At 50.0% G+C, this 26414-nt stretch overlaps 13 protein-coding genes across 13 annotated transcripts; 9 read left to right on the plus strand and 4 right to left on the minus strand.

Annotated features, from left to right (window-relative positions):
* Positions 1-28: 28 nt before the first annotated feature.
* On the minus strand, positions 29-2318 carry FPRO_13336 (uncharacterized protein; the record flags this gene model as incomplete). Its single annotated transcript, XM_031222776.1, has 3 exons — positions 29-931; positions 982-2095; positions 2152-2318. The coding sequence occupies 3 exons, from the start codon at positions 2316-2318 to the stop codon at positions 29-31; spliced, it is 2184 nt and encodes a 727-aa protein (XP_031088202.1).
* A 982-nt stretch (positions 2319-3300) lies between these two features.
* FPRO_13337 (uncharacterized protein) lies at positions 3301-4233 on the plus strand (the record flags this gene model as incomplete). The annotated part of the gene is made up of 2 exons (XM_031222777.1): positions 3301-3867; positions 3919-4233. 2 exons carry the CDS (start codon positions 3301-3303, stop codon positions 4231-4233), a joined length of 882 nt encoding a protein of 293 aa, XP_031088203.1.
* Positions 4234-4644: 411 nt separating this feature from the next.
* FPRO_13338 (uncharacterized protein) lies at positions 4645-5970 on the plus strand (the record flags this gene model as incomplete). The annotated part of the gene is made up of 1 exon (XM_031222778.1): positions 4645-5970. The coding sequence occupies one exon, from the start codon at positions 4645-4647 to the stop codon at positions 5968-5970; it is 1326 nt and encodes a 441-aa protein (XP_031088204.1).
* Positions 5971-6214: 244 nt separating this feature from the next.
* On the minus strand, positions 6215-8033 carry FPRO_13339 (putative sugar transporter; the record flags this gene model as incomplete). Its single annotated transcript, XM_031222779.1, has 6 exons — positions 6215-6585; positions 6639-6680; positions 6729-6981; positions 7044-7070; positions 7129-7589; positions 7637-8033. The coding sequence occupies 6 exons, from the start codon at positions 8031-8033 to the stop codon at positions 6215-6217; spliced, it is 1551 nt and encodes a 516-aa protein (XP_031088205.1).
* Positions 8034-9179: 1146 nt separating this feature from the next.
* On the plus strand, positions 9180-11237 carry FPRO_13340 (DAK2-Dihydroxyacetone kinase; the record flags this gene model as incomplete). The annotated part of the gene is made up of 7 exons (XM_031222781.1): positions 9180-9189; positions 9240-9338; positions 9391-9583; positions 9632-9835; positions 9885-10480; positions 10530-10664; positions 10729-11237. The coding sequence occupies 7 exons, from the start codon at positions 9180-9182 to the stop codon at positions 11235-11237; spliced, it is 1746 nt and encodes a 581-aa protein (XP_031088206.1).
* Positions 11238-11912: 675 nt separating this feature from the next.
* On the plus strand, positions 11913-13820 carry FPRO_13341 (uncharacterized protein; the record flags this gene model as incomplete). Its single annotated transcript, XM_031222782.1, has 3 exons — positions 11913-12279; positions 12332-13722; positions 13773-13820. The coding sequence occupies 3 exons, from the start codon at positions 11913-11915 to the stop codon at positions 13818-13820; spliced, it is 1806 nt and encodes a 601-aa protein (XP_031088207.1).
* Positions 13821-14371: 551 nt separating this feature from the next.
* Positions 14372-15325, plus strand: FPRO_13342 (uncharacterized protein; the record flags this gene model as incomplete). The annotated part of the gene is made up of 3 exons (XM_031222783.1): positions 14372-14646; positions 14703-15045; positions 15104-15325. The coding sequence occupies 3 exons, from the start codon at positions 14372-14374 to the stop codon at positions 15323-15325; spliced, it is 840 nt and encodes a 279-aa protein (XP_031088208.1).
* Positions 15326-16270: 945 nt separating this feature from the next.
* FPRO_13343 (uncharacterized protein) lies at positions 16271-17054 on the plus strand (the record flags this gene model as incomplete). Its single annotated transcript, XM_031222784.1, has 3 exons — positions 16271-16522; positions 16582-16735; positions 16798-17054. The coding sequence occupies 3 exons, from the start codon at positions 16271-16273 to the stop codon at positions 17052-17054; spliced, it is 663 nt and encodes a 220-aa protein (XP_031088209.1).
* Positions 17055-17730: 676 nt separating this feature from the next.
* Positions 17731-18660, plus strand: FPRO_13344 (uncharacterized protein; the record flags this gene model as incomplete). Its single annotated transcript, XM_031222785.1, has 1 exon — positions 17731-18660. The coding sequence occupies one exon, from the start codon at positions 17731-17733 to the stop codon at positions 18658-18660; it is 930 nt and encodes a 309-aa protein (XP_031088210.1).
* Positions 18661-19649: 989 nt separating this feature from the next.
* FPRO_13345 (uncharacterized protein) lies at positions 19650-20005 on the plus strand (the record flags this gene model as incomplete). Its single annotated transcript, XM_031222786.1, has 3 exons — positions 19650-19760; positions 19808-19869; positions 19933-20005. 3 exons carry the CDS (start codon positions 19650-19652, stop codon positions 20003-20005), a joined length of 246 nt encoding a protein of 81 aa, XP_031088211.1.
* A 618-nt stretch (positions 20006-20623) lies between these two features.
* On the minus strand, positions 20624-21253 carry FPRO_13346 (uncharacterized protein; the record flags this gene model as incomplete). The annotated part of the gene is made up of 3 exons (XM_031222787.1): positions 20624-20990; positions 21040-21195; positions 21243-21253. The coding sequence occupies 3 exons, from the start codon at positions 21251-21253 to the stop codon at positions 20624-20626; spliced, it is 534 nt and encodes a 177-aa protein (XP_031088212.1).
* A 1447-nt stretch (positions 21254-22700) lies between these two features.
* Positions 22701-24262, plus strand: FPRO_13347 (uncharacterized protein; the record flags this gene model as incomplete). The annotated part of the gene is made up of 3 exons (XM_031222788.1): positions 22701-23046; positions 23097-23722; positions 23774-24262. The coding sequence occupies 3 exons, from the start codon at positions 22701-22703 to the stop codon at positions 24260-24262; spliced, it is 1461 nt and encodes a 486-aa protein (XP_031088213.1).
* Positions 24263-24964: 702 nt separating this feature from the next.
* FPRO_13348 (uncharacterized protein) lies at positions 24965-26407 on the minus strand (the record flags this gene model as incomplete). Its single annotated transcript, XM_031222789.1, has 1 exon — positions 24965-26407. The coding sequence occupies one exon, from the start codon at positions 26405-26407 to the stop codon at positions 24965-24967; it is 1443 nt and encodes a 480-aa protein (XP_031088214.1).
* Between the last annotated feature and the right edge of the window lie 7 nt (positions 26408-26414).

The raw sequence follows: 26414 nt of genomic DNA on the forward strand, positions 1-26414 counted from the left end.
CCTTTATCCCTTTTGAACCAAATCATTATTAGTGCTCGTGTGTCACGTTGTTGAGATCCCTAAATTCACCACGTAGGCTCTCGATCCCTTCTGCCTTGACCTCGTCGACAAGCTTGGCCACCTCAGGGGCAATGACGTTCTCATCAAAGCCGAAGTATTTGTAAGCATCCTTACCAGGTAGTGATTTGCCGAAAGTGGTCATTGAGTAACCAGCATCGGCGTATCGTTCCCAGCCGTTGATGGCATAAGCCTCAATCACAACTCGAGGGGCTTTGGAGCGGTATTGAAGGACTTGGCGTTTGTACTCGAGAGATTGGGAGTTGAAAAGGCGCTGACACGGGAACGAGACCACACGGGCCTTGATGCCGAACTTCTCCTTGAGGACTTCACGGGTCTTGACGGCGAAGACCATTTCGGCACCGACACCGATGAGAGTGACATCGGCATCCTCCTCCTCAATGAAGACATAAGCACCCTTCTGAACACCTTCGCGGCTGGAGTACGCAGGGTACTGCTCGAGGTTCTGACGGGAGAGGGAGATTAAAGATGGAGTGTCCTTGGCCTCGAGAGCGGTAATGAAGGCACCGGCCGCCTCTTCGGTATCGCAAGGTCGGATGTAAAGGAGGTTGGGCATGGAGCGGTACAGAGCAGGGAGAGCAATCGGTTGGTGGGTTGGGCCGTCTTCGCCAGTACCGATCGAGTCGTGGGTGGCAATGTGGATAGCTTGAAGGTTCTGAAGAGCGCCCATGCGGACACCGGGAGCGGCGTAGATGTAGAACATGAAGAAGCTTGATGTGACAGGAAGGATCGTGCCCTTGCCGTAAGCGGCGAGACCGTTGGAGATGGAAGCCATTGCATGTTCACGGATACCCCAATGAATGTAACGGCCGGAGTAGTTGCCATTGATGCCACAGGTGGTCTTGAGGTCGGGCTGTAACTGTGTTAGTGACAGAAAACTGGCTGTGTCAGGGGGAAACTTACATGTTGGAAGTCAACCTTGTCCTTCCAGATCATGTTGACAGAGGGTGACAGATCAGCGGTGCCGACCATGAAGTTCTTGAGTTTCGCAGCCAGGGGGTTGCAGATGATACCGGCAGACTTTCGGGAAGGTGTAGGAGCAGTAGGGAATGACTCCTTGGCAGGAATGATGCCTCGCCAGTCGTCAGTAAAGCGGCCCTCGACACGCTTCATAAACTCTTCATGAAGATCAGGGTACTCCTTGCTGTAGGCATCAACAAGGCTCTTCCAATTCTCGACGAGGCGGTCACCACGAGTCTTACGGTCGCGGAAGAAGTTATAGACCTCATCAGAGACGACGTAGTGCTTCTCAGGGTCCATGCCGAAACGTTCCTTGACGGCCTTGACACCATCGGGACTGAAAGCGGCACCGTGGGCTTTGGCATTGCCAGCAACCTTGCTACCGACTCCGATGACGGTGTGAATGTTGATAAAGGTGGGCTTGTCGGTACTGGCCTTGGCTTTGAGGAGGGCTTTGACAATACCCTCGACATCGAAGCAGCCGTCCTCGACCTCGATAACGTCCCAACCACAGGCGCGCATCTTAGCATTGACATCCTCGGTGTTGCAGAGGTCGACACTACCGTCGCAAGTAATCTGGTTGTTGTCGTACATGACCACAAGGTTGTTGAGCTTCCAATGCCCAGCTAGCTGAATAGCCTCAAGGGCGACACCTTCTTGTAGACAAGCATCGCCGATCATGCAGTAAGTCATGTTGTTGACGAGCTCGTAGTTGGGCCTGTTGTAAGTTGCCGCTAGATTCTTGGTAGCCATGGCGAGACCGACAGCATTGGCAATACCTTGTCCAAGGGGACCGGTCGTTACTTCGATACCCTCATGCTCAATCTCAGGATGACCGGGTGCCAATGAGTTGTAGTTGGATGAGTGGTAGGACTTGAGATGCTCAAAGGTCATGGCCTTGTAGCCTGTGAGATGGAGGAATGTGTACTGGAAGAGACATGTGTGGCCGTTGGAGAGGACGAAACGATCGCGGTTGAAGTAGTCAGGGTCGTTGGGGGAGTACTGCATCACGTACTTCCAGAGGGCGAGGCCAATGGCCGCCATACCCATAGCACCTCTGTAACTCAGTCAGTATATGCCATTCTTTTGTCTTTCGATGGCTGTGGAAATTACCCAGGGTGACCGCCCTTGAATTGCTCACAGAGATCAGCGATCAAGCAGCGAAACTGCCGCAGGGCAAGATCAATTGTCTCTGCATCATCGTTCTTGATCAACTTGACAACATTGGAAAGAGCTACAGGCTCTTCCTGTGTCTCTGGGGTAATTGCGCTTGGTGCCATCTCGGACTGGATCTGGGACTCTGTGATAGTCTTTCAAGACGAGTAGATGATGAGTGCAGCTGAGAAACATCGAAAGTGACTCTTGAGTTATAGACATTTCGAAAAAGCATCTTTTGCGCGTGATCTTTCTCATAACGACGGTGATGTTCGTTGTGGCCATGGCACACCGGGTTACCCAAACAGGGCAGGGGAAAGCGCCGTGGGGATATGTGCGTTTGCTATTTGATGTGGGGTCCTTGATGAGCTTGACATTATTGGATTGAAGGAGAATCGGGTTCTGGATCAGGAAGTTGGAGGCACCAGATCACGGCTTTGCCTGTTGAGGTTAGAGTCGAGATTGCGCTTAGAACTGCCATGGTCTTGATGCTCGGGGTATTGGCGCCTCATGATCGTGTGGAGACAAGGTTGCAACTATTTGGGTGACGGAAATACTGATGAGGTTGGTGTGTCGTCTCTAATAAGTGTTGTACAACTCTGGGAACCTGCATTCGCGACAGAGATTGCTAGGTGAAAGAAACAACCGGACTTGTTTGTAGAACCGAAGGATAGCAAAAACAAACGGGCAGTTCAGGGGCTAAGACACGGTGGAGACACCCCCGTTTTTGTGTCTTGCTCAACACCTGAGCACATCTTTTTGTCCCCCCTCTTTCAGCCTGGGAATACTGGATCTTGGCGAAGGCCACGCCTGTCGTAGTGGGATGTGACAACCTCCGGCTGCAATTACCTCGTCGAATCAACCAAGAATCACTCTTCAAACTCAATTTGAGACACATCATTCTTCGCAAAGAACTTCCAAATGGAGCCCATGACGGTAATGCTTGACTCAACATATCTTCGGCGCCTCCAGAAATGGATATCCGTTGATGGTATATCCTGACGAGCGTGCGTCTCCAAAACTGTTGTCCCCCGGCAGCCTCAATTCTTTTCTTCACTTATCATTCTTTTACGACCTCGTTGATACCAATACAACTTGATTGCCACAATGGCTCCCGCTATCGTATCCGACATTGAGCTCCCGGCCCATGTGCCTGAGACTAGAGAAACACCCGCTTCCAAAGCATCAACGTTCAAGCTCTTTTCCCTCGAGAACAAGACCGTCGCCATCACAGGCGGAGCTCGCGGTCTGGGTATAACACTTGCCATTGCTGTTGTCGAAGCCGGCGGCAGTGTAGCTTGCCTCGATATTCTCGAGGAGCCATCACCAGCTGAGTGGGCACAGCTTAACAAGATCGCCACCGCTAACAAGGCTTATGTCTCATACCGAAAATGCGACGTCACAGAAGAGCAGTCCGTCGAGACAGCGATGAAGGAGATCGCTGCTGAGGCTGACCAGTCTGGAGCGCCTTTCTGGGGCACAATTGCTTGTGCCGGCATTCAGCAACAGATTGCGGCGCTGGATTATCCAGCTGCCGACTTTGATCGTATCCTACGAGTCAATGTAACTGGTGTCTTCAATACTTGCAAGTACGCAGCACGCGTTCTGCGAGAGAAGAACAGCCCCGGAAGCATCGTCATCATTGGAAGCATGTCAGGCAACATTGCAAACCGAGTAAGCCCTCAAAGCAATCACCAGGCATATCCACAGACTAACAAAGGACAGGGTCTCTCCTGCACAGCTTATAACTCCAGCAAGGCAGCTGTTCAACAAATGTGCCGATCGGTCGCTCAGGAATGGGGTCAATACGGCATCCGAGTCAACACCTTGTCTCCCGGATACATCAGAACCGCTATGACGGATCAATTGCTTCAAGAGAACCCCGAGGTTGAGAAGACATGGATGGCGGGTGCTTTGCTGGGCCGCCTGGGGGCTCCCGAAGACTTCAAGGCCCCTGCGGTATTCCTACTGTCCGAGGGTGCTTCATTTGTTCATGGAACAGACTTGAGGGTCGATGGAGGACATTGCGCATCAGCATGATTGATTAGAGCGTTTGCCAATATAAGAAACTTTACCACTTGATTGCGGGGTGTCCCAGAAACGTGCAACGGTCTGGGGATCAACTGGTCGACCGCCCATTCCCCTACCTTTAGGACCGAGACCGTTGCTAACGAGCGCCCGAAAGTCCTCTTTGAGCCCAATTAAGGCCGCATGAAAAAGAGATAAAGTTATTTACCTCATTGAGCTATTTGAACGCCAGGTGACCTTAGTCAATGGCGTTCACACTGCCACCACCAAAATCATGGCGCTAATTCAGCCTCTGGTGTTAGTCGCGGAAGCCTTGCGAGGTTGTTTCAGTAATCTGGCTGCCTCAGCTGAACCCATATAAAAAAGTGACAACTACCCATATTTGGTCGTTCCATTCAATCAAAAACATCACAGTCAATCGCAATGGCTTCTATAACCCTCTCAGACAGTGCACATAAGGCGCTGGAGCCTCTCCACCTCCAAGATCGTATCATCGGTACCATTTTCGGCTCAGCGCTTGGAGACGCAATTGGCTTATACACAGAGTTTCTGTCCGCCGACATCTCAGCAAAAGCATACCCCGACCGCAAGTTTACGTTGCTCCCTGCTGAAAAAGCGACACCTTTTCGGCGCGACCATCACAGAAATTTCCATCGTACTGGAGAATGGACTGACGACACAGACCATGCTGTTCTGATACTGCTCTCATTCCTCCATAGCGATGGCGAAAAGCTTGATCCACAAGACTTTGCGTCGAGACTGTCAGTTTGGGTGCGTATGGGACTGAGAGCGCTGGATACCCTGCCTCTTGGTCTTGGACGTACAGTCGGCGGGATCGTGCGCAGCAAATCTTACCTAGAGGATCCTGAGGGCACAGCGCGCAAGTTCTGGGTGACGGGGAAGTACAATGCTGCGCCCAACGGAAGTCTGATGAGAACACATCCGCTGGGGCTCATGTGTCTCACCAAGTCCGTTGAGGAGACCTTTCAGATCGCAGCAGATTTCTCTGTCGTTACACACGTCGACCCAAGATGTGTGGTCTCTTGCGCCATTGGCACGGCTCTTGTTCGTGGACTTGTCCTCGGCGAGATCTACGAAGAGCAACAGGTAGATGAGTTGATCGAAGCTGGCCTCACGTGGTACAACGAGCTCCGCGAAAAAGAATTGCAGGATCCAGACAAGAAAGATGAGCCTCGCCTGGACGTTGACGAGTTCAGAACGCATGCCACAGCCCAATCTCTCGCGGACCTAAAGTTGGATGAGAGTTACAAGATCGGATACGTTTACAAGACATTTGGCTCTGGTATCCTGCTTCTTCGGCTAGCACTTCGCCAACTCAAGTCTTCCGGGCAATTATGCTCCCAGCTTGCCATCTTCGAGAAGCTCATCACGGATCTGACAATGGAAGGCGGCGACGCAGACACAAACGCCTGCTTTGCCGGTGCTCTATTGGGAGCACTACTTGGGTACAAGTCCTTGCCTCCACATTGGCACGATGGTCTCCGCCATGGAACTTGGCTTATGGAGAAGTCAGAAGGACTTTGCGACGTGTTAGGTGTGACCAAGGGCTCATACTCCGGATCACGGGACAAGGATACTGCTGAAGACGGTGGACGCGGGTTCTTGACGGACGCACAGATGGAAGAGAAGTGTATGAGAATGCAGGCTTGGATGGCGCGGGAGGAAACAGAATGGAAGAAGAAGCAGGAGACCGAGAAGAAGAAACCTAATTGGTTTGCTTGGAAATAGTGTTGGAATGATACCTTGTAGCCTTTTCATAGCATATGTTTGACAGCTTTCAATCGCAGGGATTATGTTCAAGTTCCTACTCTCTTACACCGATGTGAACAATGATCTTGGTATTTTCCAAGCTGATAGTAGATATAACACAGTACTAAATGATCCTAAATTGATTGCTATATTGTACATGCATGATGCAATAAAAGGAAGAGTACAACGGCCCCTTTTTCGTCCCCCCACGTCCTCCACCATTTTACTCCCTCATATGGACCTCAGTCTCAAACTTCTCATTACTCTCAGTCTCGCCAGTTTCACCACTGGCACTCTTCTCAGAAGCCTCTCCAGGCACACCCATGCTGTGATCCCAGTGAAGCAAGACTTTTGGACCGGTGAAGAGCTTATCGATCTGCTCGAGAGATAACAATCGGGTCTCGGGGTAGAAGAAGTAGATAAGGGGAACGAAGAAGGCGTTGAAGATGCAGAAGTAGATGTATGTCTTCCAGCCAATGCTTGAGATAGACACGGGAGTGATCTCGACGACGAGGAAGGTGAAGATCCAGTTGGAGGCTGTTGCAAGGGCGGCGGCGCGAGTACGGATTGCCAGGGGAGCATATTCGGCGGGCACTATACTTTGTTAGTTGGGCTGGTCTGGGAGACACTCGGGAGCGTTGACTTACAGAGCCAGGGGATGGCGAGTAACCCAACAGCAAAGAAGAAGTCTACCATGGAGTTAGCTGGGTTCATCTCATTTTCAGGGGCTGACTTACTGAATAAGAACAGCATGACAATAGCGACAATACCAGGTCCAGGCTGCCCAGTAGACACGGTTCCAGCCAAAACAGCCATGCAGACTGCTTGACCAGCGGCGGCAAACATCATCAACTTGCGGCGACCGAGGCGATCAATGATCCAGATAGGGATAAGTGAAGAGAAGAAGTAGGCAACTCCATTGAAGCCAGCAAGTAGGAGACTCAGGTTATGGGAAATGCCGACTGATTCTTGGAAGATGACGGGAGCATACTGTGACTTTGTGTTAGTCGTTCGGGTCTAAACGGATGTATACTTCAGTCCAGGGCACTTACGTATGTGATAAGGTTAATACCGGAAAGCTATTAGAGGAGAGTGTTAGTGAGGATCCAAGAAAGAAACAGTAGAATGGTGCCTTACCTGTTGCATGAATTGTCCACCAATACCGAGCATTGTTCTGTACAGGAACTTCTGCTCTCCATTCTTCCACATAGCCTTGAAGCTGCTCGTCTGCGCCGCCTCACGCTCCTCATTGATAGCATGCTGAATCTCAGCAATGGCACGGCTGACTGTCTCATCCTCCTTGGAGATAGACTTGGCATCTCGGCGCACAGCCCAAAGAACCTCTCGCGCCTCGTCGTGGAGGTCATGGTTGATGAGCCAACGAGGAGACTCAGGAAGAAGAACGATTCCAATGAAGGTCAAAATAGCGAAGAATATCTGGAAGGCAAGGGGGAAGCGGAATTGGGCGTCATTGCTGACGTAGGACATGCCGTAGTCAACCCAGTATGAGAGCATGACGCCGAAGATGTTGATTGCGAGTTCGATGGCGAGACCCTTGCCGCGGTTGCTAGCTTTCATGAGCTCAGAGTGCCATACAGCTGAAGATTGTTAGTTGAGATCTGTGATAAAGTCAGGTGCAACTTACGAATGGTACTGGTGTTCATGCCGTTTCCGAGACCAGCTACAATACGACCAACGATCATCTGAGGGATTCCAAAAGCTGATGCTTGAAGAGCAGCTCCGATGCTGAGAACAACACAGCCCATCATGATACACTTGCGACGACCAAAGTACTCGCCAAAGATGAGACAGAAGATGGCGCCGAAGAAGCAACCGATCTCGTAGATGGCGACGACTGTTCCTTGAAGAGAGGAGCTGCCATTGCCACCATCTGTAGTGTCGATCTCGGGAAAAGTGTTGGTAAATGCAGTACCTGTCAACAGGCCAGACATGACACCCTGATCATAACCAAAGAGGAGGAAGCCAGAACCAGCTGTAGCCGTGATGGCCCAGTCCAGGGGTCTCCCAACAAGGATCGTCATAGTGAAGAGATGACAAGAAGTGAAGAGATCGAAAGAAGCTATTCAACAACCAATGTTGATGCTATAAGTCACGCAACAGTAAAAGATGGGGCGACCCCATATCAATATATACTGCTCCGAAGTGACAATTCGGCGACGAGAAAATTAGATCAACTGTTGACTCGCGCGAAACAAGGTTCGTTCCAAGGCCGTGACATGGCGCCAGTTCCCCGTGGGGAGTCCACTGTACCGTAACATTGGATCATCTGGGGTTTTTGCGGGTTAGACGAACGGTTCCGATTTCGAGAGACGTGAGGCATTTGCAAGCGCTGGAGAGAAAATGGGGCATTTAGGCAGCCGAATTCAGGGATGAAGTTCTTGAGTTGCCTTGTTTTTGCGAAAAGGTGAGTCGTAGCCGATGGAATGATACGATAACTGTGAATTGGGGGTGTCGTTGAAGACGGATGGTTTAGCAAAAATATCTGTGCGTGCAATCGATGATGCGGCGGAAGACGTGGTTTTCTCAGGCGGGATAGCTGCAGTATGCCTAAGCGTAGGCTCTTTATTAGGGGGTCTTGTAGATGCAGCCACAAACAATAGTCAATTGTTTGTGCAGCTGAGAAAGACAAACGCTTTAATATCAGAGAGTACAACAAGCACCAAAACTCTGGTAATTGCTCAATTGACCAAAGAAAAGCCTTGGTCTTGACACCAGAGCAATTTGGATGCTTCCAGGTTGCCAAGGTCCGCTTAGACCTACCAAGATCGGCTGCAAGTCGGAGTTCCCCTCCGATTCTCCATCTCCACTCCTCACTGCAAGACCCCAGAATGAGCGATGGCATTTTCGGTTGGGACGACACTAATTCGCATGCAGATGCCCTACACCTTACGCATTGTATACTCTCCCAGGGTGCGTACACCTCCCTTATCCGATTCGCTGTGAGATATACTCAAATGACTGTCTGAAGTTTGTGCTTACATTATCGCGAAGAGCATCAGAACCATGGTCGGATTAGGAATCTGGGAACGCCCTATTGAGAACCATAAGATAAAGATGCCATTCGGTATCAAAGATGATAGAATAGCAAACAATTCCTTTGCTTGGCCAAGTGTTAGCGCTTTGTGTGACACCGACATCATAATACACGACAAACACACCTCACAATCATGACACTCGGTATGTGCTTGTGGAAGCAATACGAGCCAACTGTTGACCAAGAACCTCAGGAAAGAGCTTCATCAATGGCGTCGCCAACTCAGTCGAGCGAAGCCTCAGGAGTTGCATTCTCCACGACCCTTCGTTGAGTCTTATTGCATCAGAAAAAGGTGAGACCATGACCTACAACAGCACGCACGCATAAACTGACGGCCCCTTCAGTCCTCTACCGACGAACGGATCAAAGTAATGACAAAGTCATCCTTATTTCCGGCGGAGGATCCGGCCACGAACCCGCGCACGCAGGATACATCGGCGAGGGAGCATTGGACGTTGTGGTCGCTGGCGAGATCTTTGCCTCCCCTTCCGCTTCGCAGATCCTCACAGGCATACAGACGGTTAGGTCGTCAAAAGGGTAAACCTATGTCCCAAAGAAGTCGAGTGTCCGGCTAACCAGTAGTAGATCGTTGATGATCGTCAAGAACTACACAGGCGACAAACTCAACTTCGGCCTCGCAGCAGAGAAGGCAAAGGCTGACGGACAGAAGGTCGAGATGGTCATTGTTGGAGATGATGTTTCGGTCGAGGGAAACACGCTTGTCGGTCAGCGTGGTCTCGCGGGAACAGTCTTCTGCCATAAGATCGCTGGCGCAAAGGCAGCTCAGGGGTATGCTTATCCTTCACTGACCATGCCAAAGCTGACCTCCTTTACACAGAGCCTCCCTCGAGCAAGTCACCTCTACTACAAGAAAAGCCGCTTCGCAAATGGCCACTGTCGCAGCGAGTCTCGATCGATGTAGTGTCCCCGGACGGGCGATTCAAGAGGCACTTCCCCATGGCCAACTCGAATTCGGAATGGGAATACACAACGAGCCGGGTGTCAAGCGTGAAGAAATTACGAGCCTTGAGGTTACAGTTGAGAAGGCTTTGAGCATGATGTTTACTCCCAAAGCCAATATGTGGCAACCAGGAAAGGGGCAGCGGGTAGCTTTGATGGTCAACAACCTGGGCGGCTTAAGTGTCTTGGAGATTGGTGTTGTTGCAGACGAGGTGGTAAAGCAGCTGGCTCAACGAAACATACATATCGAAAGGAGTCTTGTCGGCACCTTCATTACGTCTCTCGATGGACCTGGCTTCTCTGTCACTCTACTGTCGCTCGACGATGAGTTGACGGACTTGCTTGACGCTCCCACTACAGCGCCTGCTTGGCCACGTTCGATTCACGGCTGGGCAACAGACGCGGAGTCTGTATCGAAGCGTGAGACCATAGTCCCTGTTGCAGAGGTCAATACTAGGGAGACAGGAGTCAAAGGTATGTCGGAGATGAAGTTATGTGTCGTCATCAAACTGATCATTCGCAGTCCCGACATCGCTTGTCAAGGTTCTCATCGAGTCAGTAGCACGAACAACAGCAAGAGATGAGCCCGAAATCACAGAATATGATACGCTTGCAGGCGATGGAGACTGTGGAGAGACACTTCTGAATGGGGTCACTGGTATGTTCCCTCCGAACCTCATCAATCGAGATGCCGCAACGCCGCTAATCTTGTCAATGTGCAGGTCTCGTAAAAGAGTTCGAAAACGACGACGCAGTTTCTCTCGACATTGGCCAAATTTTCCGCCGAACAGCAATAACCGCAGAAAGGAGTATGGGCGGCACGTCGGGTGCTATCTACGCCATCTTCCTCAACGCTGTAGCGAACCGACTCTTAGAATTGACTGTCAACTCTTCCTCCTCTACAGTCTCCGAGCTCATACAACAAGCTCTTCAGAGCGGCCTAGACGAGCTATGCAGATACACGCCCGCACGAATCGGCCACCGCACACTAATGGACGCACTTATACCATTCGTCAAGAACTACTCCCTGGATGGCTCACTAAGGGCTGCTCTGGTGGAGGCGCGGAAGGGTGCTGAGAGTACACGGAAGATGATAGCGGCCCTAGGGCGGGCAAGCTACGTTGGACAGGACAGGTTCGACGAGGAGGGCGGCATTCCTGACCCTGGAGCTCTTGGTGTTGTAAGTATTCTCGAAGGTCTTTGCGATGGATTGGATACTCGAGCCAATTGAGGTGATTGGCGTAGTCGGCAATTGGATGGAACTGTTTCTTCGCTTACAAGTTCCTGGGGAATAACTTTACCCTGGTGATGATAGTGGTCTAGCCAAGTATAGTCAAGGCAGACCAGGGTGAAGAGCACTGTCCACCCACTAAAGAACGTCACGCTGCCTGTGCTGGGGCACAAAAGGCAATTGTAAGCGGGGGTGAACTAATCCAAGTTCATGAATGTTTCGAGTTGAAGACTTGTCTAAGTGAGGAAAGAAAATACAGGTCTTTGATCCTAAATGATAAAAAGACTTAGGTAATATAGCCTAAGCTTAGGATAACTTTTGCTAAGTTTATTTTGACACCTCACAGCAAGGTTTGCTGTTTTCTTGCCCCCGAGGCTTGTTTGTCGGGGAACCAGAAAAGATTTGCTTTTTTATTCGGTTCAGCGTCAATTGCCTGGAAATTAATAGATCTTGTCAGTATTTTAATTCCCTCTAGCAGTTTCTTGGAACAATTGCCGATCACGAGTCTTTTTGGTACCACAGATCGGACCCCAGATTTTGGCGTCTACAATTGCCCTGCCCCTCCAACTTTTGGACATGTTCACTATCGCCTTCACTTTCATCTCCACTCGTTCTCCCAATAATTCACATCACCCAATTCTCGCCTGGAAAGCCAACTCCGGCTACAGTTGACTTATGAACCGTCCCTCCGCATCCCGGGCCCGAGTCCGGTCCGAGCCCATCAAGCATAAGCGGACCCGCTCCGGGTGTCTCAATTGCAGACGCAAGAAGCGTAAATGCGATGAGAGCCGGCCGGCCTGCGGAACGTGTCGTCGTCGCAATGAGTCTTGCGAATGGGGTCTGAAGATAGCGTTTCGAGCCGAGCATGCTCAATGTTTAAATGCGCGGCATCCTTCGATGCGGAAGATGGCGAGGAGGAGGCAGCCAAGGGAGTTTGAGATTCTGGATGTGACGGATGAAGTCATTCGTGATTACAATGGTGCTGAGACAGAGGAGGAGGACAACGAGACAAGTGATGATCGTGCGCGGACAAGCACTTCTGGTATGAACATGATCTGCATCGTGGGTCGTTCGTAGACCTGACATTCTTCTAGGTCGCTCAAATCTCATTGTTGGTGCAAGACCTCGCGCCGCAAACAATACGCCAAGTGGCTATGTCTCTATACAGCGACCGCCGGTAGCCGACATCTCCTCACCGACATCACAGCGCCAGACCGAAAACGCCGTAGCCGACCTACTTTACTTCAGCCAAAACGGGCAATCTCATTCCTCAGTCGACATTGATCCTACTCTGCAGGTTTCCATGGAGGCGGTCCCAATTGACATGATAGCAGACTATCCTTACATCGACCAGATGCAAGCATTTACGCCTGAGGGCATCTCCGAGGACGGGATCTTCTTGCCAGGCTCTGCATACCACGAGTTACACTCGACACTCCGTAATCACCTCATCCAACAGACGCGGTCAATTGCTCCAACAAGATCAACAACGCCGCATATAGAGGTTGAAAGCTCAGGGGGCGTCTCCTTGGAAGAGACCGAGGTCACGATCCCAATACAAGAGTTTCAGCCCTCGCAGACACCACTGCTCTCTCAGCAAGAGGAATGCTCGCTTTGGAAGAACTATTTTGACGAAATTGCCCCCTGGCTCGACAAGTTCGACCGAGACCGCCATTTTCAGCAGATTATCCCTACAATGAGTAAAGACAACGACCACTTACGATACTCGATGCTGGCCCTCTCAGCGCGACAACTCGAACTTAAGCATACATTACCGACGAATCGCAGCCTCGCCCTCTATCAAGAAGCCATTCATATGCTCCTCCCACATTTACCGACCCGCGGAACAGCTGTCATCGCCACGTGTGTTATCCTTTGCGTGCTGGAAATGTTGAGCTGTTCGCCAAAGGCATGGCAACGCCATCTCGATGGCTGTGCGAGTCTCATGGAAGCAGTTGGCATCAATGGATTTGTAGGAGGGACAGAGCAAGCCTTGTTCTGGTGCTTTGCGCGTATGGATATCTGCGGTGGACTCATATCGTCAGTCAAGACTCTCATTCCTATCTGCCATTGGGCGTCCAAGACGTTGTCGATCGAAAACGATGTCGAGCTTTTCAAAAACGCTCCAACGTTTGAGGACTGGGCAAACTATGCTGTGTACCTCACCGCTCAAGTCCTGGATCTGTTAGCTGCCCCCCCTACTGATTCAACTCGCGACGAAGCCAAGTTCCGGACTCGATGGCTCAAGTTGTGGAAGTATATCTCTGAATGGTACCAAGAGCGCCCAGCTCCATTGCATCCTATCATGACAATCCCTTCGAGCGAGTCCTCCCCGTTTCCAACGATTTTGTACTCGAACCCTGCTGCCATGTCAGGGAATCAAATGCATCATGCAGCATCGATTCTTATGCTACAGAACCAACCATCGACAGTGCGGCTAGGTCATGCTTCCAAACCAAGAAGTATCCTTTGGCATGCAAGACAAGTATGTGGCATAAGTATGTCGAATGAGCATCACGGGGCCTGGACGAATAGTGTGCAACCGCTGTGGATTGCCGGAAGATGCATGAGCCATCCAAGTGAGCATAAAGCGATCTTGGAAATGTTGGATCGAATCGAAAGGGAGAGTGGCTGGAGTACAAAATGGAGAGTCGACGATCTGAAGGAATTCTACAAATGCTCCTTGTCAACGGTATAAAAAAAGATGATTTATGAAACTCGGAGTTACCAATGGGTCAAAGACAGACTGGGATGTGTGCAGTTGATATTTAGCGTTGGTAAATGCAGCATTGGGACTTGGCTTTGATTTCATGGAGTCTTTTCAGATAATGCCAAATGAATCTTTTATACTTTGAAGTCCAGAATCCTTCAGGAGTTGACTGTGAAATTTGGGAAACACGTTTGATATTTGGGTTGCTGGGCGGAGGCCAGCTGCTGGGGCTCACGTGCCAATGGAAAATAGATGAGACGGTCATAGGTCAAAAATAATCCCACACTTCTTGAGCAAAGGTCAAGACTGAGATTCCCCTCACTAGTCAACGCGAAGCTGGAATCTCAACAAGCCATAATTCTTCCGCGTCGCATCGCATTCATTTTCATTTTCGTTCATTTTTCTTCTCTATCTTCCTATCGTCATGTCGTTATCAAAGCCAAAGCGTGTTCATGATCTTATCGCCCAGAACCCTCGAGTTCGTGTCTGGGTTCATCCGCTCGAGTGGTCCGAGGTTCACCTTGAGCTTCTCAAAGCCTCTTTCGTTGAAACTGACACGGATGAGACCTCTGAGAATCCTGAAGATGGAACAGCCATGGTGTCTGACTACCGAATCGTCAGACAGTTCGCGCAAACCTCGATGAAGAACAAGAACCTAAAGATCTTGATTTGTGACAACGGACCTCTCAAGCTTCTCCGGTAAGAACCAAGATCTTAGTGTCTCTGTGCTTGGAATTCTAACTTTGAGATTCTAGTCCTCGCGGGTACTTCTGCTTTGGTGAAGAGAAGCCTCTTGATCTTCAGGGCGCGATCTTCAACCCACGCGAAGCTGTTAGCAATGACAGTTACGCTGGGGCATTCGCTTTCATTCAGGGGAACCTGATCAGAAACCTCCGTGAAGGCCTCTTCCCTCTTCCAAACCGTCTCCGTCATGACCCTGCCGCCAAGTGGTTACGAGAACTGCGAGTCAAGAAGATTGAGCCCCAGGATCAGTGGCGCGACCCCTACATCCTTTGTGTCCTTCTAGGACTTGCTCAGTCCCAAGCAGAGGATAAAACCTCTCCCGAGTACCCTTTCGCCGAGGATCATATCTTCAAGGTATACCTACCCCTGCTGCTTACATGACTCGTCTAGGATGTTGTTGACAATAGTGCAGACTTGTGCAGCCTTGACGGATGACAAGAACGAGGACTTCATGTATTTTTATACCGCTGAGTTCTCAGTTGCTTTTGTCAGCAAGTTCGAGTATCCCCTTGACCTAAAGAAGCCAAAGGATGCCATGGCCTCCGAGCTGTCCATCGGCATGAAGCAGATCTTTTTCCGGCCCTACAAGACCTTCCGGGCTCGTCTCCTCGCGGAGATCTCCTCTGCTCTGTAAGCAGACGGAGCTACCTGTCGGTTCGTGTAGGTTCCGGGGTTGAGAATCTATGCATTATCGGCCGACTGGGATGAACAAGGTTATTTTGATTTTTTTTGTCGGGACGACAACTTCAGCTGAATCGATTAGTGGTGTCCTACTGATTATGGATGCACGATATGCATGGATATGGCACCATTTTTCTCATTGCTGAAGCCCATATCGAATTTGTTTAGGTAAGTGCTGATCCTTCGGGAGATCGTCTATAAAGGTATAAGACTATCATCAAGCTGACCACGATAGAACTCTAAAGTTCAAATAGGTTATTATCGGGGATCCCGATAGACGAAGGAAGCACCGAACTGCCTATTCGGTTGCGATTCATGTTACATGCCGTACGCATTAGTCCTCAAGAACCATGGCGGAACATGTATACCTAGTTACTTTCCACCAGTCTTTATACAGCTCGTCACTCCAATACGAAACTCTAAAAGCAATCTATCGTACTACAACGGTGCCGTGGGCGGCTAAGTAGCCTGATTGAAACAAATTGGCCGGGGTCCCCCTTGCAGGGCTGGGATGGCTCCCCGTGGGATACCGAAACATCGGCCGAATTACTGTCTCTTCCTGAAGCACGCTCATCGCGATCTAGATGAAACCGGGGTGTCTTTTGTTCATTGCTGGCGGTTTCATGGACGCGTTGCTCCGAAGTTCTCGACCTACTGCCGACTGGGAACCCCTGCTAGCTCCCGTGGGCTTCCCGGGTGGAGATTAGAGGACCTTGAGACTGAATCAGTTGAGGTCAGAAGTTGAATAGGTCAGTATCTGTTTTTTTGTGATGTTCTGAGTATAAAAGAACCAGTCTAGTCGTTAAACTGAAGATGTTTTCACACAGGTCACTCACCCATCATCTACTACTACTCCCTTATCCAACTTCAAAGATCCTCCTCCGTTCTTCTCTTCACCATGAAGCTCACTTCTGTTCTCCTCGCTGGCCCAGCTCTTGTTGCTGGAAGATATCTTAGTGATGAGGTTACCTCTGGAACTTCGACTCACTACGGTGGCAATGTCTCTGGAGGCAACTGTGGCTTTGTCTCCTACACGATTCCCTCTGGCATCTATGGTACTGCTTTCTCTGGTCCCAACTGGGACAATGCTGGGGTTTGTGGCAACTGCATCGAAGTCACCGGCCCAACCGGCAAGAAGATCAAGGCCATGGTGAGTACTCTTATGTTTTGATGGTTTGTGGAGTGTGAGCTGATATACCTTGCTCTTAGATCGTCGACAAGTGTAACGAGTGCAACAAGGGTCACTTGGATCTCTTTGAAGATGCCTTTACTGCTGTTGGTGGCACGAACGGCCTTGTTCAGACCAGCTGGAGACTGATTTCTTGCGATATCACTACGCCTTTGGTCCTTCGTAACAAAGAAGGTGAGTTGGCAACATGCTCTTCTCCTACCGCACTCCAAGTTCATCAGCTAAAGTTGTCTCAGGCACCAGCGCTTATTGGTTCAGCATGCAAGTCCGCAACAGCAACCTCCCCGTCAAAAGCCTCGAAGTCAGCACCAACAGTGGAAAGACCTGGACTGGAACGACTCGAAAGGACTACAACTTCTTCGAGAACCCCAGCGGTTTCCAGGTCGATACCGTCGATGTCAGAATCACCAGCTCCACCGGCAGCACCATCATCGTCAAGAACGTCGGGGCCAAGCCTTCGGCTGAATACCCGGCCAGCGGCAACTTTGCTTAAGATGACGGAGTTGTTTTTCTGTTATCGGAAGAACAGTTGGCAGTGGGGGGTTGGTGGAACGCTGCTAGGGAGGTGATTTGCTGGCTGAAAGATTGGGGGCCGTTCTTGGAAGATTGTACCTTTAGATTCTTCGTATATATCGCTCTTTTCATCGGTGGCATCATGAACTTGTCAAATTAGACTGCAGTGAAGGCTTGGTGTGGACCTATGGCCACCTTATCAAAAAGTGCTGATGGAGAATATGTCCGCTTACATGAGCAGTTCGAGATTGTTTCTCACAGTGACCGTAAAGCCAAATCTTAGATATCGAATCCAGGCGCTGCTCTCAACATGATTGGTCGGCTTAATGTTGCTTGGCGTCGGATATACGTGGAATCTGACGTCCCTTTTCCATCTACACAGACCATCCAAACACTTTCACCTCACACCATCTCATCTCAGAAATTCCCGGCAAAGACAAGCGATGTCAGCTTTAGGCGTCAGCAAAGTGGCCATTCCATCATGCTGCGGGCGTTTATTTTAGCGCTTATAAGACACTTATAAATGAGCATTTCCTGATTTTTGAAAATGGATTCTTTGCAATCAGTCTGGATTTATCGATAGCTAACTCCTCTCTCTCTTGATTTTAATTAGGCCAGATAACGTTACGAAAGCTACAGCCCATCTCCCTCTCAATATGTCCAGTCCAGAGGCAAGCGAGGAGACTCCCCTTCTTGATTCCTTCGACTCTCAAGAGATGCACGAACTTTACAATATCACGCCCCATCCGATCACCGGCCGCCTCATAGATTCCTACCCAGTCACTCGTACAAAGCCTATGCGCGTCTTATGCCTCGGACAATCAAGAACAGGAACCATGGCTCTCACGATGGCCCTCAAGCAACTGGGTTACACGCCATACCACATGTCGCTCTCCTTCAGCGGCCCCAAGACGAACCTCGGTCTCTGGCGCGAAGCTCTCGACGCCAAGTTCTATGGGAAGGGCAAGCCTTGGGGTCGTGAAGAGTTTGATAAGATACTCGGACCGTACGATGCCGTGGCTGATCTACCGGCCATCTGCTTCGTCGAAGAGCTTGTGGCCGCGTACCCTGACGCCAAAGTTATCATCACTTGGCGCGACGTTGATAGCTGGCGTCGAAGTATGGACTCAACGGGAGGTCGAGTTCTTCGGTGGCCTCTATGGAATACTCTCGCGAGATGGGATACCGCACTAGCTGGCCCGTTCTGGGGGTTTTCAAAGAAAGTCATGACCGACTTCTCCGACAAGTCACCAGCTCGCCAAGCCTTCCACGAACACTACGACCTCGTCAAGAAAATAGCTCCAGCCGAAAGAATGCTCGAGTTCAAAGTTCAAGAAGGATGGGGTCCGCTTTGCAAGTTCTTGGATAAGGAGATCCCCGAGGAGGAGTTCCCGAAACTGAATGATTCAAAACAGTTTGTTTTGGCACATAGCTTGATGTGGTGGATTGCTTTTGCCAAGATGGTTGGAAAGGCTTCCTTCATGACTGCTATCTCTGGAGTCATCGCCTCGATATTTGCGATGTGGAAATTGAAATATGCTGTCAAGATTGGTGCTATGCTCAGACCGATCGCCGACTTGTCTTGATTTACCAGGTCTTGTAAGTGACGGCCACGGTTTCTTGTTTGCTTTTGCTAACCGTTGACTCGCAGCTTGATAATCTAATAGTTGAATACGGTTTCTTGTTATCGATATACTCATCCTGGGTGAGCGTAATGCTCAGGGGTCGATCAGTATCAGTGGATCATCCACATCAGCCAGTATCTTACACCATATCAATCCTTCTGCTTCTACTAGGATACTTTATCACAAACTCTCGGGGCTTCTAAAGACTCCACCATCTTAGGACAGTTTTCCCGCCTGGTACTCAGGGGATGGTTTTCGAATAGACTTGACCTGATCGACGTCAACGTTTTCAGGCGTAACTCTAAAGCCATCCGTGCTCGAGACTTCCAGTCTAGGTCGGCCTAAGCATAAGGGCTGAGCTATTGAATTTTAACGCAGTCCGTCTGATAATCATACCTTCTCATATTAGCTCCAATTGTTCTCTCCGCGGCTTAGTGTATTTCACCGTATCCTGTCTAGTTCCGCTCGGTTCATCTACCGAACGACCCAAATACCTGGAAATCAAGAGTCAAGACGGGCACTATCCCCAGTTCAACCAGTTTCGAGACCGTTTCTTGCTATACGAGCCGGGAACCGGCTGTCACGGCCTTCATGTCCAGGGTCCTTTAGTTACTAGTAATTATGCGTTATCGTTCAGTGTAGCTTAACCTTAACATGTAAATTCCAGGCACTGCAGTCTTTACGACAATGGACAGTGGCTTGAGTTCCCTTGCGCTAATGCTACGGAAACCGTCTAGTGTTGCACCAATTCCGACGAGCTGGGGATAGTGGCTCCTTTGTTCGTTGGTCTCGAATGTCTCACATTCCTCATGATGCAGCGGGCTGGGCTCGGACCTGAATCTTATAATTCAATTGCCACAATGAGAGCTCGTATAAGTTTCAAGGCTTTCACTCGAATTCTCTGCCAAGACTTTGTTCTGTATCATACTTCACATCTCAAATCTTTCACTATGAAATTCATCACAAGCCTTGTTCTCTTGGCCGCAGCCTATGTGTCAGCAAAGCCCTCAGGAACAGCAGAGTGTGCAGCGATCTACCAGAGATGTATTGAAACAATAACAGTACGAGAAGCCTTCCAGGTGTTGGTTCGAAGCTAATATCTTGATAGCCGCAAGAGTGCAAGAAGACTGATCGAGATTGTCTCTGTAAAGCTTGGGATGATGTTATAACGTACGTATCTGTTTGAATTCTGTTCGACTTCACCTAGCCTGGTACTAACGACGATCTCTGTAGATGTTTGGTCGACTGTCCAAATACTCCTCGCTACTGGTTAGCGAAGGAAAACGCCAGGGGCTTCTGTACATAAGATTGATGAATATACAAGCGTGCATTTCTTCTCTTTTACAATCTTACTTGCCACCTCTGGTTCAGTTTACAGAACAAGCTGGGCCACGACAAGGGTCTTACGACGCCCTGTTTGCTTATTCACAGCAACTTGAGTATACCAGGGTGGCATTTATGAACCGAGCTTGGATGAAAGGCTGTAAGAACTACCAGGCTGGACAACACCGTGCCCTGGACTCGATCACATGCAATGTTGTTGGGACATGGCCCTCGTCTTTTTAGGCTGCAAGAGAGGGTCACGAAGGAAATTGATCATGAAATAAACTCTATAGAACCTAGTCAATCAGCGTCATTTACATACACATCATGGCCAACTTACATGTCGTGGCTTTGGAGGTTTTTCCAGCCCAGGCTCTGTTTCTGCTTATCAATCAGCCGTGGACATATACTGTCTACTCAGTAGCGGAAGACCGAAGGGGATTCGACAATCTAATGTGATCAACAATGTACCTGAAACCTCTGTGTTATATTCCAAAGCCGTTCATAAGCCTGATTGGGATCCGCGCGCTTGACTTTATTATCATCCTAAGAACGAGTCCCCCTTGCCTTTATGTGTCATTGATCGCTTGGCACTCTCGTGTCACTCGTCGTCATACGGTGATTTCACAGGATCAGGCCGACGAGGAGCGAGTGTTCCATGCAACTTGTCTGGTTGAAGGTTCGCTGGGACATCCGAGGCCTTCAATCCAACCAACTCCTTGGGTCCATTGTCCGTTTCTGTCTGACCCGATACTTCGATCATCCCCTGTCCTTTTTCTGGTGTCGCCTCCGGCTTCTGTGCACGACTCTCTCGGAGGAGATATATAACCGCAACAGCAGTTCCGCAAACCACAGCCAGGCCCCCAGTGGCACCACCGAATATCGCGCTCATGTCACTCCTCGATTCAGATCGATCGCCATCAGAGACCTCGGCAGTGGCTTCTGTGGCGCTTCCCGATGAAGTGGTGCTTGTCTCTGTTACAGCTGTTGTGTCGCTGGAAGGTTTCGATGTCTCACTTGTCGATGTCGTTTGTGAAACGGCTTTTGTCAATGCCGGGACTTTTGGGGTGATGTGCTAGGTATCTTGCAACGACGGCACCGCAGGCGACATAGGTGTATTTGTGACCTTCGTCCATGATCAGGTATGCAAAATTGCAGTATTCGACCTTCTTGCTATCAATTCGTTAGTTACTTTGCCAAGTGTTATGAGTTTGTAGTACCAGGATGTCATTCTGAACTTGGGGTTCTCTGTCTTCCTGCAGCCATCTGAGCAATCATGCTGGTCGCGACATCGTCCAGCAAGGGTACATTTCGAATCCCCAGTACTTTTACAAATGCCCCAAAGGCCATTTTGGGTACTGAAGCGACACAGGGCACTGCCAGACTCGACTGTCCAGACTCGACTGTCGTCATAGCTGCCGGGCCGCCATTTTTGTAACCGCAAGTAATCATTTCAGAAGGTACAGCACGTCGTTCAAGGCGTCCAGGGCGTTTGGTCGTCTGGCTGGGCTGCAATGTCTCAGTTGCAGTGGACAGTTTTGCGTAGAGTGCATTGCTGTGGCATATGTATAACTGAAACAATTGGAGAGTCCATATTATTCGCTGCATATTGGGCTGTTTTTGTCTCACTCGAGAGGGGGAAGAGAGACAGGAAAATGAACAGCGACAGAGAGGAACTGCACCTGATTTTATTGTTTTCATGTTCTATTTCTGTTGGATTGCGGGGATAAAATGATGCTGAATTCAACGTACAACTCATCAACCCAGGATGATTGTCAAGGATCGCATGTGTTGGTTGTGTCGCCGAAACGCCGTGTTGATACCGTTTTATACGGTTGTTGTCAACCGTTTTCATCGGAATTAATTCGACACCATGTTCCTTGCAGCAAATCGTTATCTTAACGCGGCGTGATACGACTTGGCATCTGACTTGGCTCGATAGGGCAAGTTCCATTGTCATTAACCCTTGCAGAGTTTGTGATCCTTGTCTGCTGCAAGTTGAGTGATTAACCCATCCAAGCTCCAATGATGAGATGACAGGTTCGGTCTAACGTGCCGAGTTGAAATGAGACGAAGGAACAAGTAAAATTTGAGACGAGGAGGATTCGCCTCTGCTTATGTATATTTCCCGCGACAATCGTGCTCTCGAGGGGAGTTTGCGCTGACTCAAATCAGTCAGCAAATTGACCTCGGAATGTGATCACAGATAGCTCATGGTACCACGTCGTAAATAGTTAGAACATGTCGTATAGTATTGACCCAATCCAATGATTACAAGATCAAACCCCTGCTAGCTCCCGTGTAAACGAGGTCCCCGAATAATGAACAGTGGAGAGGAGACCGTGGTGGGCTGACCGCTGGCCGCTGGCCGCTGACGCTGACAGTGACCAGTCCAGCCCAAAGCTTACAGCAGGCAGGCTCTCAGTAACGTGCCCTCGGCCTTCAAACGGCGCTGCCGGGGTGTGTCCTCTAGCGGCTGTTAGCAGGCTCTCGTACTGGACGAGGCGTTTGTGTCTCAACCCAACCCTTCCCTTCAAGGCGATGGTGCTGTGCCTCGCCCTTCTCTCAGCCGCGCGAGTAAATTAATTATTGTTCTCGTAACTTTCCCCTTCTCTTTTCATCTCTCTCATCATAATTTCATTCCTTTTTCTCTGTGATGGACTCGAATTGTTGACGAAATGCATCGCAAGGTCTTTGTTCTGAGCGTCCCGCTCGTCTGTTTCTTGTTAGTCACAGTGAGCTTGTACCTTGGCCGAGATCATATAACCAGATTATCTGAGGCATACCTACCGCTTCATGCCCCCTCCTCCCTTAAGACCACGTCTACGGAAACAATAGATTTACCTTTGAGTACCTCGTCAGATTTGGTTGACTCGCCTGTTATCGAGGAACCTCCTTCTTATTCGACCCTCGACACTTACACCACAAGTTCAATCGAGGTACATACTACACCAACCATCTCCTCTACCACTTCCGCAGCGCCCTCACCAACAACAACAAAATCTGCCATCCCAATCGCAAATGGTGAGTTCCAATCTTCGACCTTCCGCATGAGAGTGACTAACATGTCCCAGGCTCCGTTCTCTCTACAGAGCGTATCACTCCCTACATTCACGCCATCCTCGATCCCACTTCAAAAGAGCGCCCACGTCTTCAATGCCCTCCCTTGGACACCAAGCGATACAAGGACCTCCAAAAGAAGAAGGACACTCGCGGAGACGCAAACGACCAACATCCAATCGACTTCTTCTTTGCACTTAATTTGCGCAATATTGTAGACCTTCTTCCTCGTCTCATGGGCAGCATTGTCGAGGCCATCCAATTCCTTGGACCTGAACGATGCGCCCTCTCAATCGTCGAAGGCAATTCTCCCGACGGAACTGCTGACGTTCTTGTTGCTTTGCGCCCGTTCCTCGAGGAACTTGGACTTACCTACTTTTATAACAACTCTGCGATTAACCCGTCAAAAGGCGCCCGCATTCGCAAGTTGGCCCAATTGCGAAACTTGGCCTTGGAGCCACTGTTTAAAAAGAAGGTTCCAGCGGCGGATGACACTACCGTCCTCTTCATCAACGATGTTGCTGCTTGTCCCGATGATCTGCTTGAGCTTGCGCTCCAGCGTCGTAAGCTGAATGCCGATATGACCTGCGCCATGGACTTTACCTACGCTGGTCCTGATCCTACATTCTACGACGTATGGGTAAGTTTGACCTGATTTCCCCGACCAGACTGAGAAACTGACACACTTCAGGTCGCCAGGACACTTGCTGGAGACACATTCTTCCCCATCCCCGAAGATGGATCATGGGATAATGCCTGGGACTTATTCAGAGGAAACCGAGAAGCACGAATGCGATACGACGCCCATCTTCCTTTCCAAGTCTTCGCCTGCTGGAACGGCGCAACAGCTTTCACGGCCGCCCCGATCCTCAACGGTCTACGATTCCGCGATCCCAAAAAGGACGAATGCTTCCAGGGCGAACCGCAACTATTCTGCAAGGACCTGTGGCACAAGGGCTACCGAAAGATCGCAGTGGTACCTAGCATCAGTCTGGAGTATACAGATGCGAGAGGCAAGGATATCAAGAAGTTGAAGGGCTTTACGAATGAGGTTATCCAACATATGGAGGAGGATAAAGCCCATATTGAGTGGCAGTACGAGCCGCCGGAGAAGGTCAAGTGTATGCCGTCTTTTGATCGCCAGACCTGGCTACCGTGGGATGAGTCATTGAAACGATAGATGTTTTACGGTTGTTTTCTTTTGTTCTTTTCTGTGTAATTGGGGTTATACCAGCATTGTTAGACGTGGGTGGTGTTGACGGAGTTCATTCATGGCGGTCTCGTGTCTGTACCAAAGAATTATAAATATCACGATGAAATCATCATACGATTCCGAGCATCAAGACAATGGTTTGAAGGCCGTTTATGGCTAGTTCATGGATGACGATTGTCATGTGCTATATGGTTACATCGAGTCGGAAGTGGCATGTCCACAGTCTCGGTTCAACGTTAACTCAGATCGTCAAGGGCACGCTAATTCGCTGCAACTCACTGGGTAGTGTTCAGCCCTAGCGACTAATTATAGGCCATCGTAAAGTCAATGCGAAGCCACATCGAACACGGACATGCCCGTTGTGATGGCTGCTTACTGGTCATCGGACACCTGAAAGGCGAAAGCGCCTGGCATGAGCACTCACTCAGGCCATCGACCTCTCGGTTCTTGTGGGTAGCAAGTAAACAACAGCAATACTGTCTACAATATCTAAGTCATCTAACTAGTGTCTCATGTCGTAATCTATCCGATGCGTTCTGAGGCCATTCGAGGGTATAAGCTAACAGAGAGCTCCCAGTGCCAACAAGCAAGACAACATAAATACCCCCGTCCAAAAACTTCATTCACTCCCATAGACAAATCCGTGTTGTCACCATTCATATCTCAGCCTCACATTCCCTTTCCCTGAATACGTTCCGCAGCAACACCATAGGCGGAGAGGGTGTCGCCAACCTCGCAAGGATCCTCTCCGAACTCAACCTTCTCAAATCCCTGAGGGCGATCCTTTTCCAAAGCCATCTTACCCATTTGCGCCTGGCAACGGAAGCTTCCAAATCGATATTCGACCACCGACCGGCCGCCCTTTGAAGCGTCCCCCTGAACGATGAGTTCGGTGATCTCGTCAACCTCAAAGACGAAGCGCTCCTCGAAGAACTCTGTGAGGGAGCTTGGGTTCACAAAGGTGCTTTTCCCGGTGATGATGAGAACACGCGATGCAGGTCCCAGAATGCCTTGTTCCCCATACTTGACGCGGTTGTGGGTGACTCGCACAGGGAAGCCTCGAACACTGATACCCTGTGTGAGAGACTTTGAGAGAAGAAGTTGAGCAGGACCAGGGGTGAAGAAAACGACCTTTGCGGCTGCGGTTTCATGGCGCTCCCAGTCAGGCTCGTTGATGACAGAGCACCAGATGCGTCCGACGTTGCGAATTTGTCCAAGCAGTTCATGATGAGTGACATCAGGTGGGAGATTGGTCAGCCAGAGGGCGCAATTCTGCTCAGGGGTGAGGCTCAAAGCGCTTGCATTTCGTGTGTTATGTTCTCCTTTGTAGTTGTCAGAGAAGACAGACTCGCGAGCTTCATCTTCACAGGCAGTGTGGCTGGCAGGGCGAGTGATAGCCGCCATGGGCCTGAAGCCACGGGCATTTTGTTGACGGGCAGCCAAACTGAGCTTTTGGTGATTTCCATCTTGGCTCTGGACGTATGGTACCTTCTTCAGAGCGTCCTCGAGCCAAGAGGGGAGAACAGGACGCGGAGCCTCTTGGATGGGAGCCAGGGGTATCTGAGAAGGGGGGAGAGTTGTTGGGGTAGCCATGCTTTGGTGCTCGTTGATGCCGAGCTGGCTGAAGTGCCCCTTTAGACCTTCCCAAATGGCTGGAGATGGAGCCAAGGCTCCGGGGAACAGGCTTCTGCTTGAAGCAGCATGATCAGGAGGAGGAGCAATAGGCTGGCGGATAGGATAGGCTGGTGTGGCTGGCCCAGCCACATTCGACTTGAAGGACATAGGGTTTTGAGGCACGAACCTGTAAGCCTCATGGTTGCGCTCATGCATAGAGATTGGTTTGTTTCGGAACTGAGGAGCTCGATAAGTGGGAGTTTCCTCGATGATAGCGTTCAGATTGGTCTGGGGAAGAGGGCCTCGATCCTTACGGAGACTGGGTGATTCCCCAGCAACCTTTGAGAACGTCATGTGGGATTTTTTCTTGAGTTCAGAACCTGTGCTGATAGTGCTAGGTCTGGTAAATGGGCTGCTCAGCTCATTAGAGGGGGGGGTAACGTCGAGATCAGGGCTGCTAGAACTCTCTCGAGTGGTTGGAGTTAAAGGCGCTTCCATCTTGAAG

The sequence above is a fragment of the Fusarium proliferatum genome (genome assembly GCF_900067095.1).
Source record: "Fusarium proliferatum ET1 genome assembly, contig: FPRO_scaffold012, whole genome shotgun sequence".
Classification (NCBI taxonomy): domain Eukaryota; kingdom Fungi; phylum Ascomycota; class Sordariomycetes; order Hypocreales; family Nectriaceae; genus Fusarium; species Fusarium proliferatum.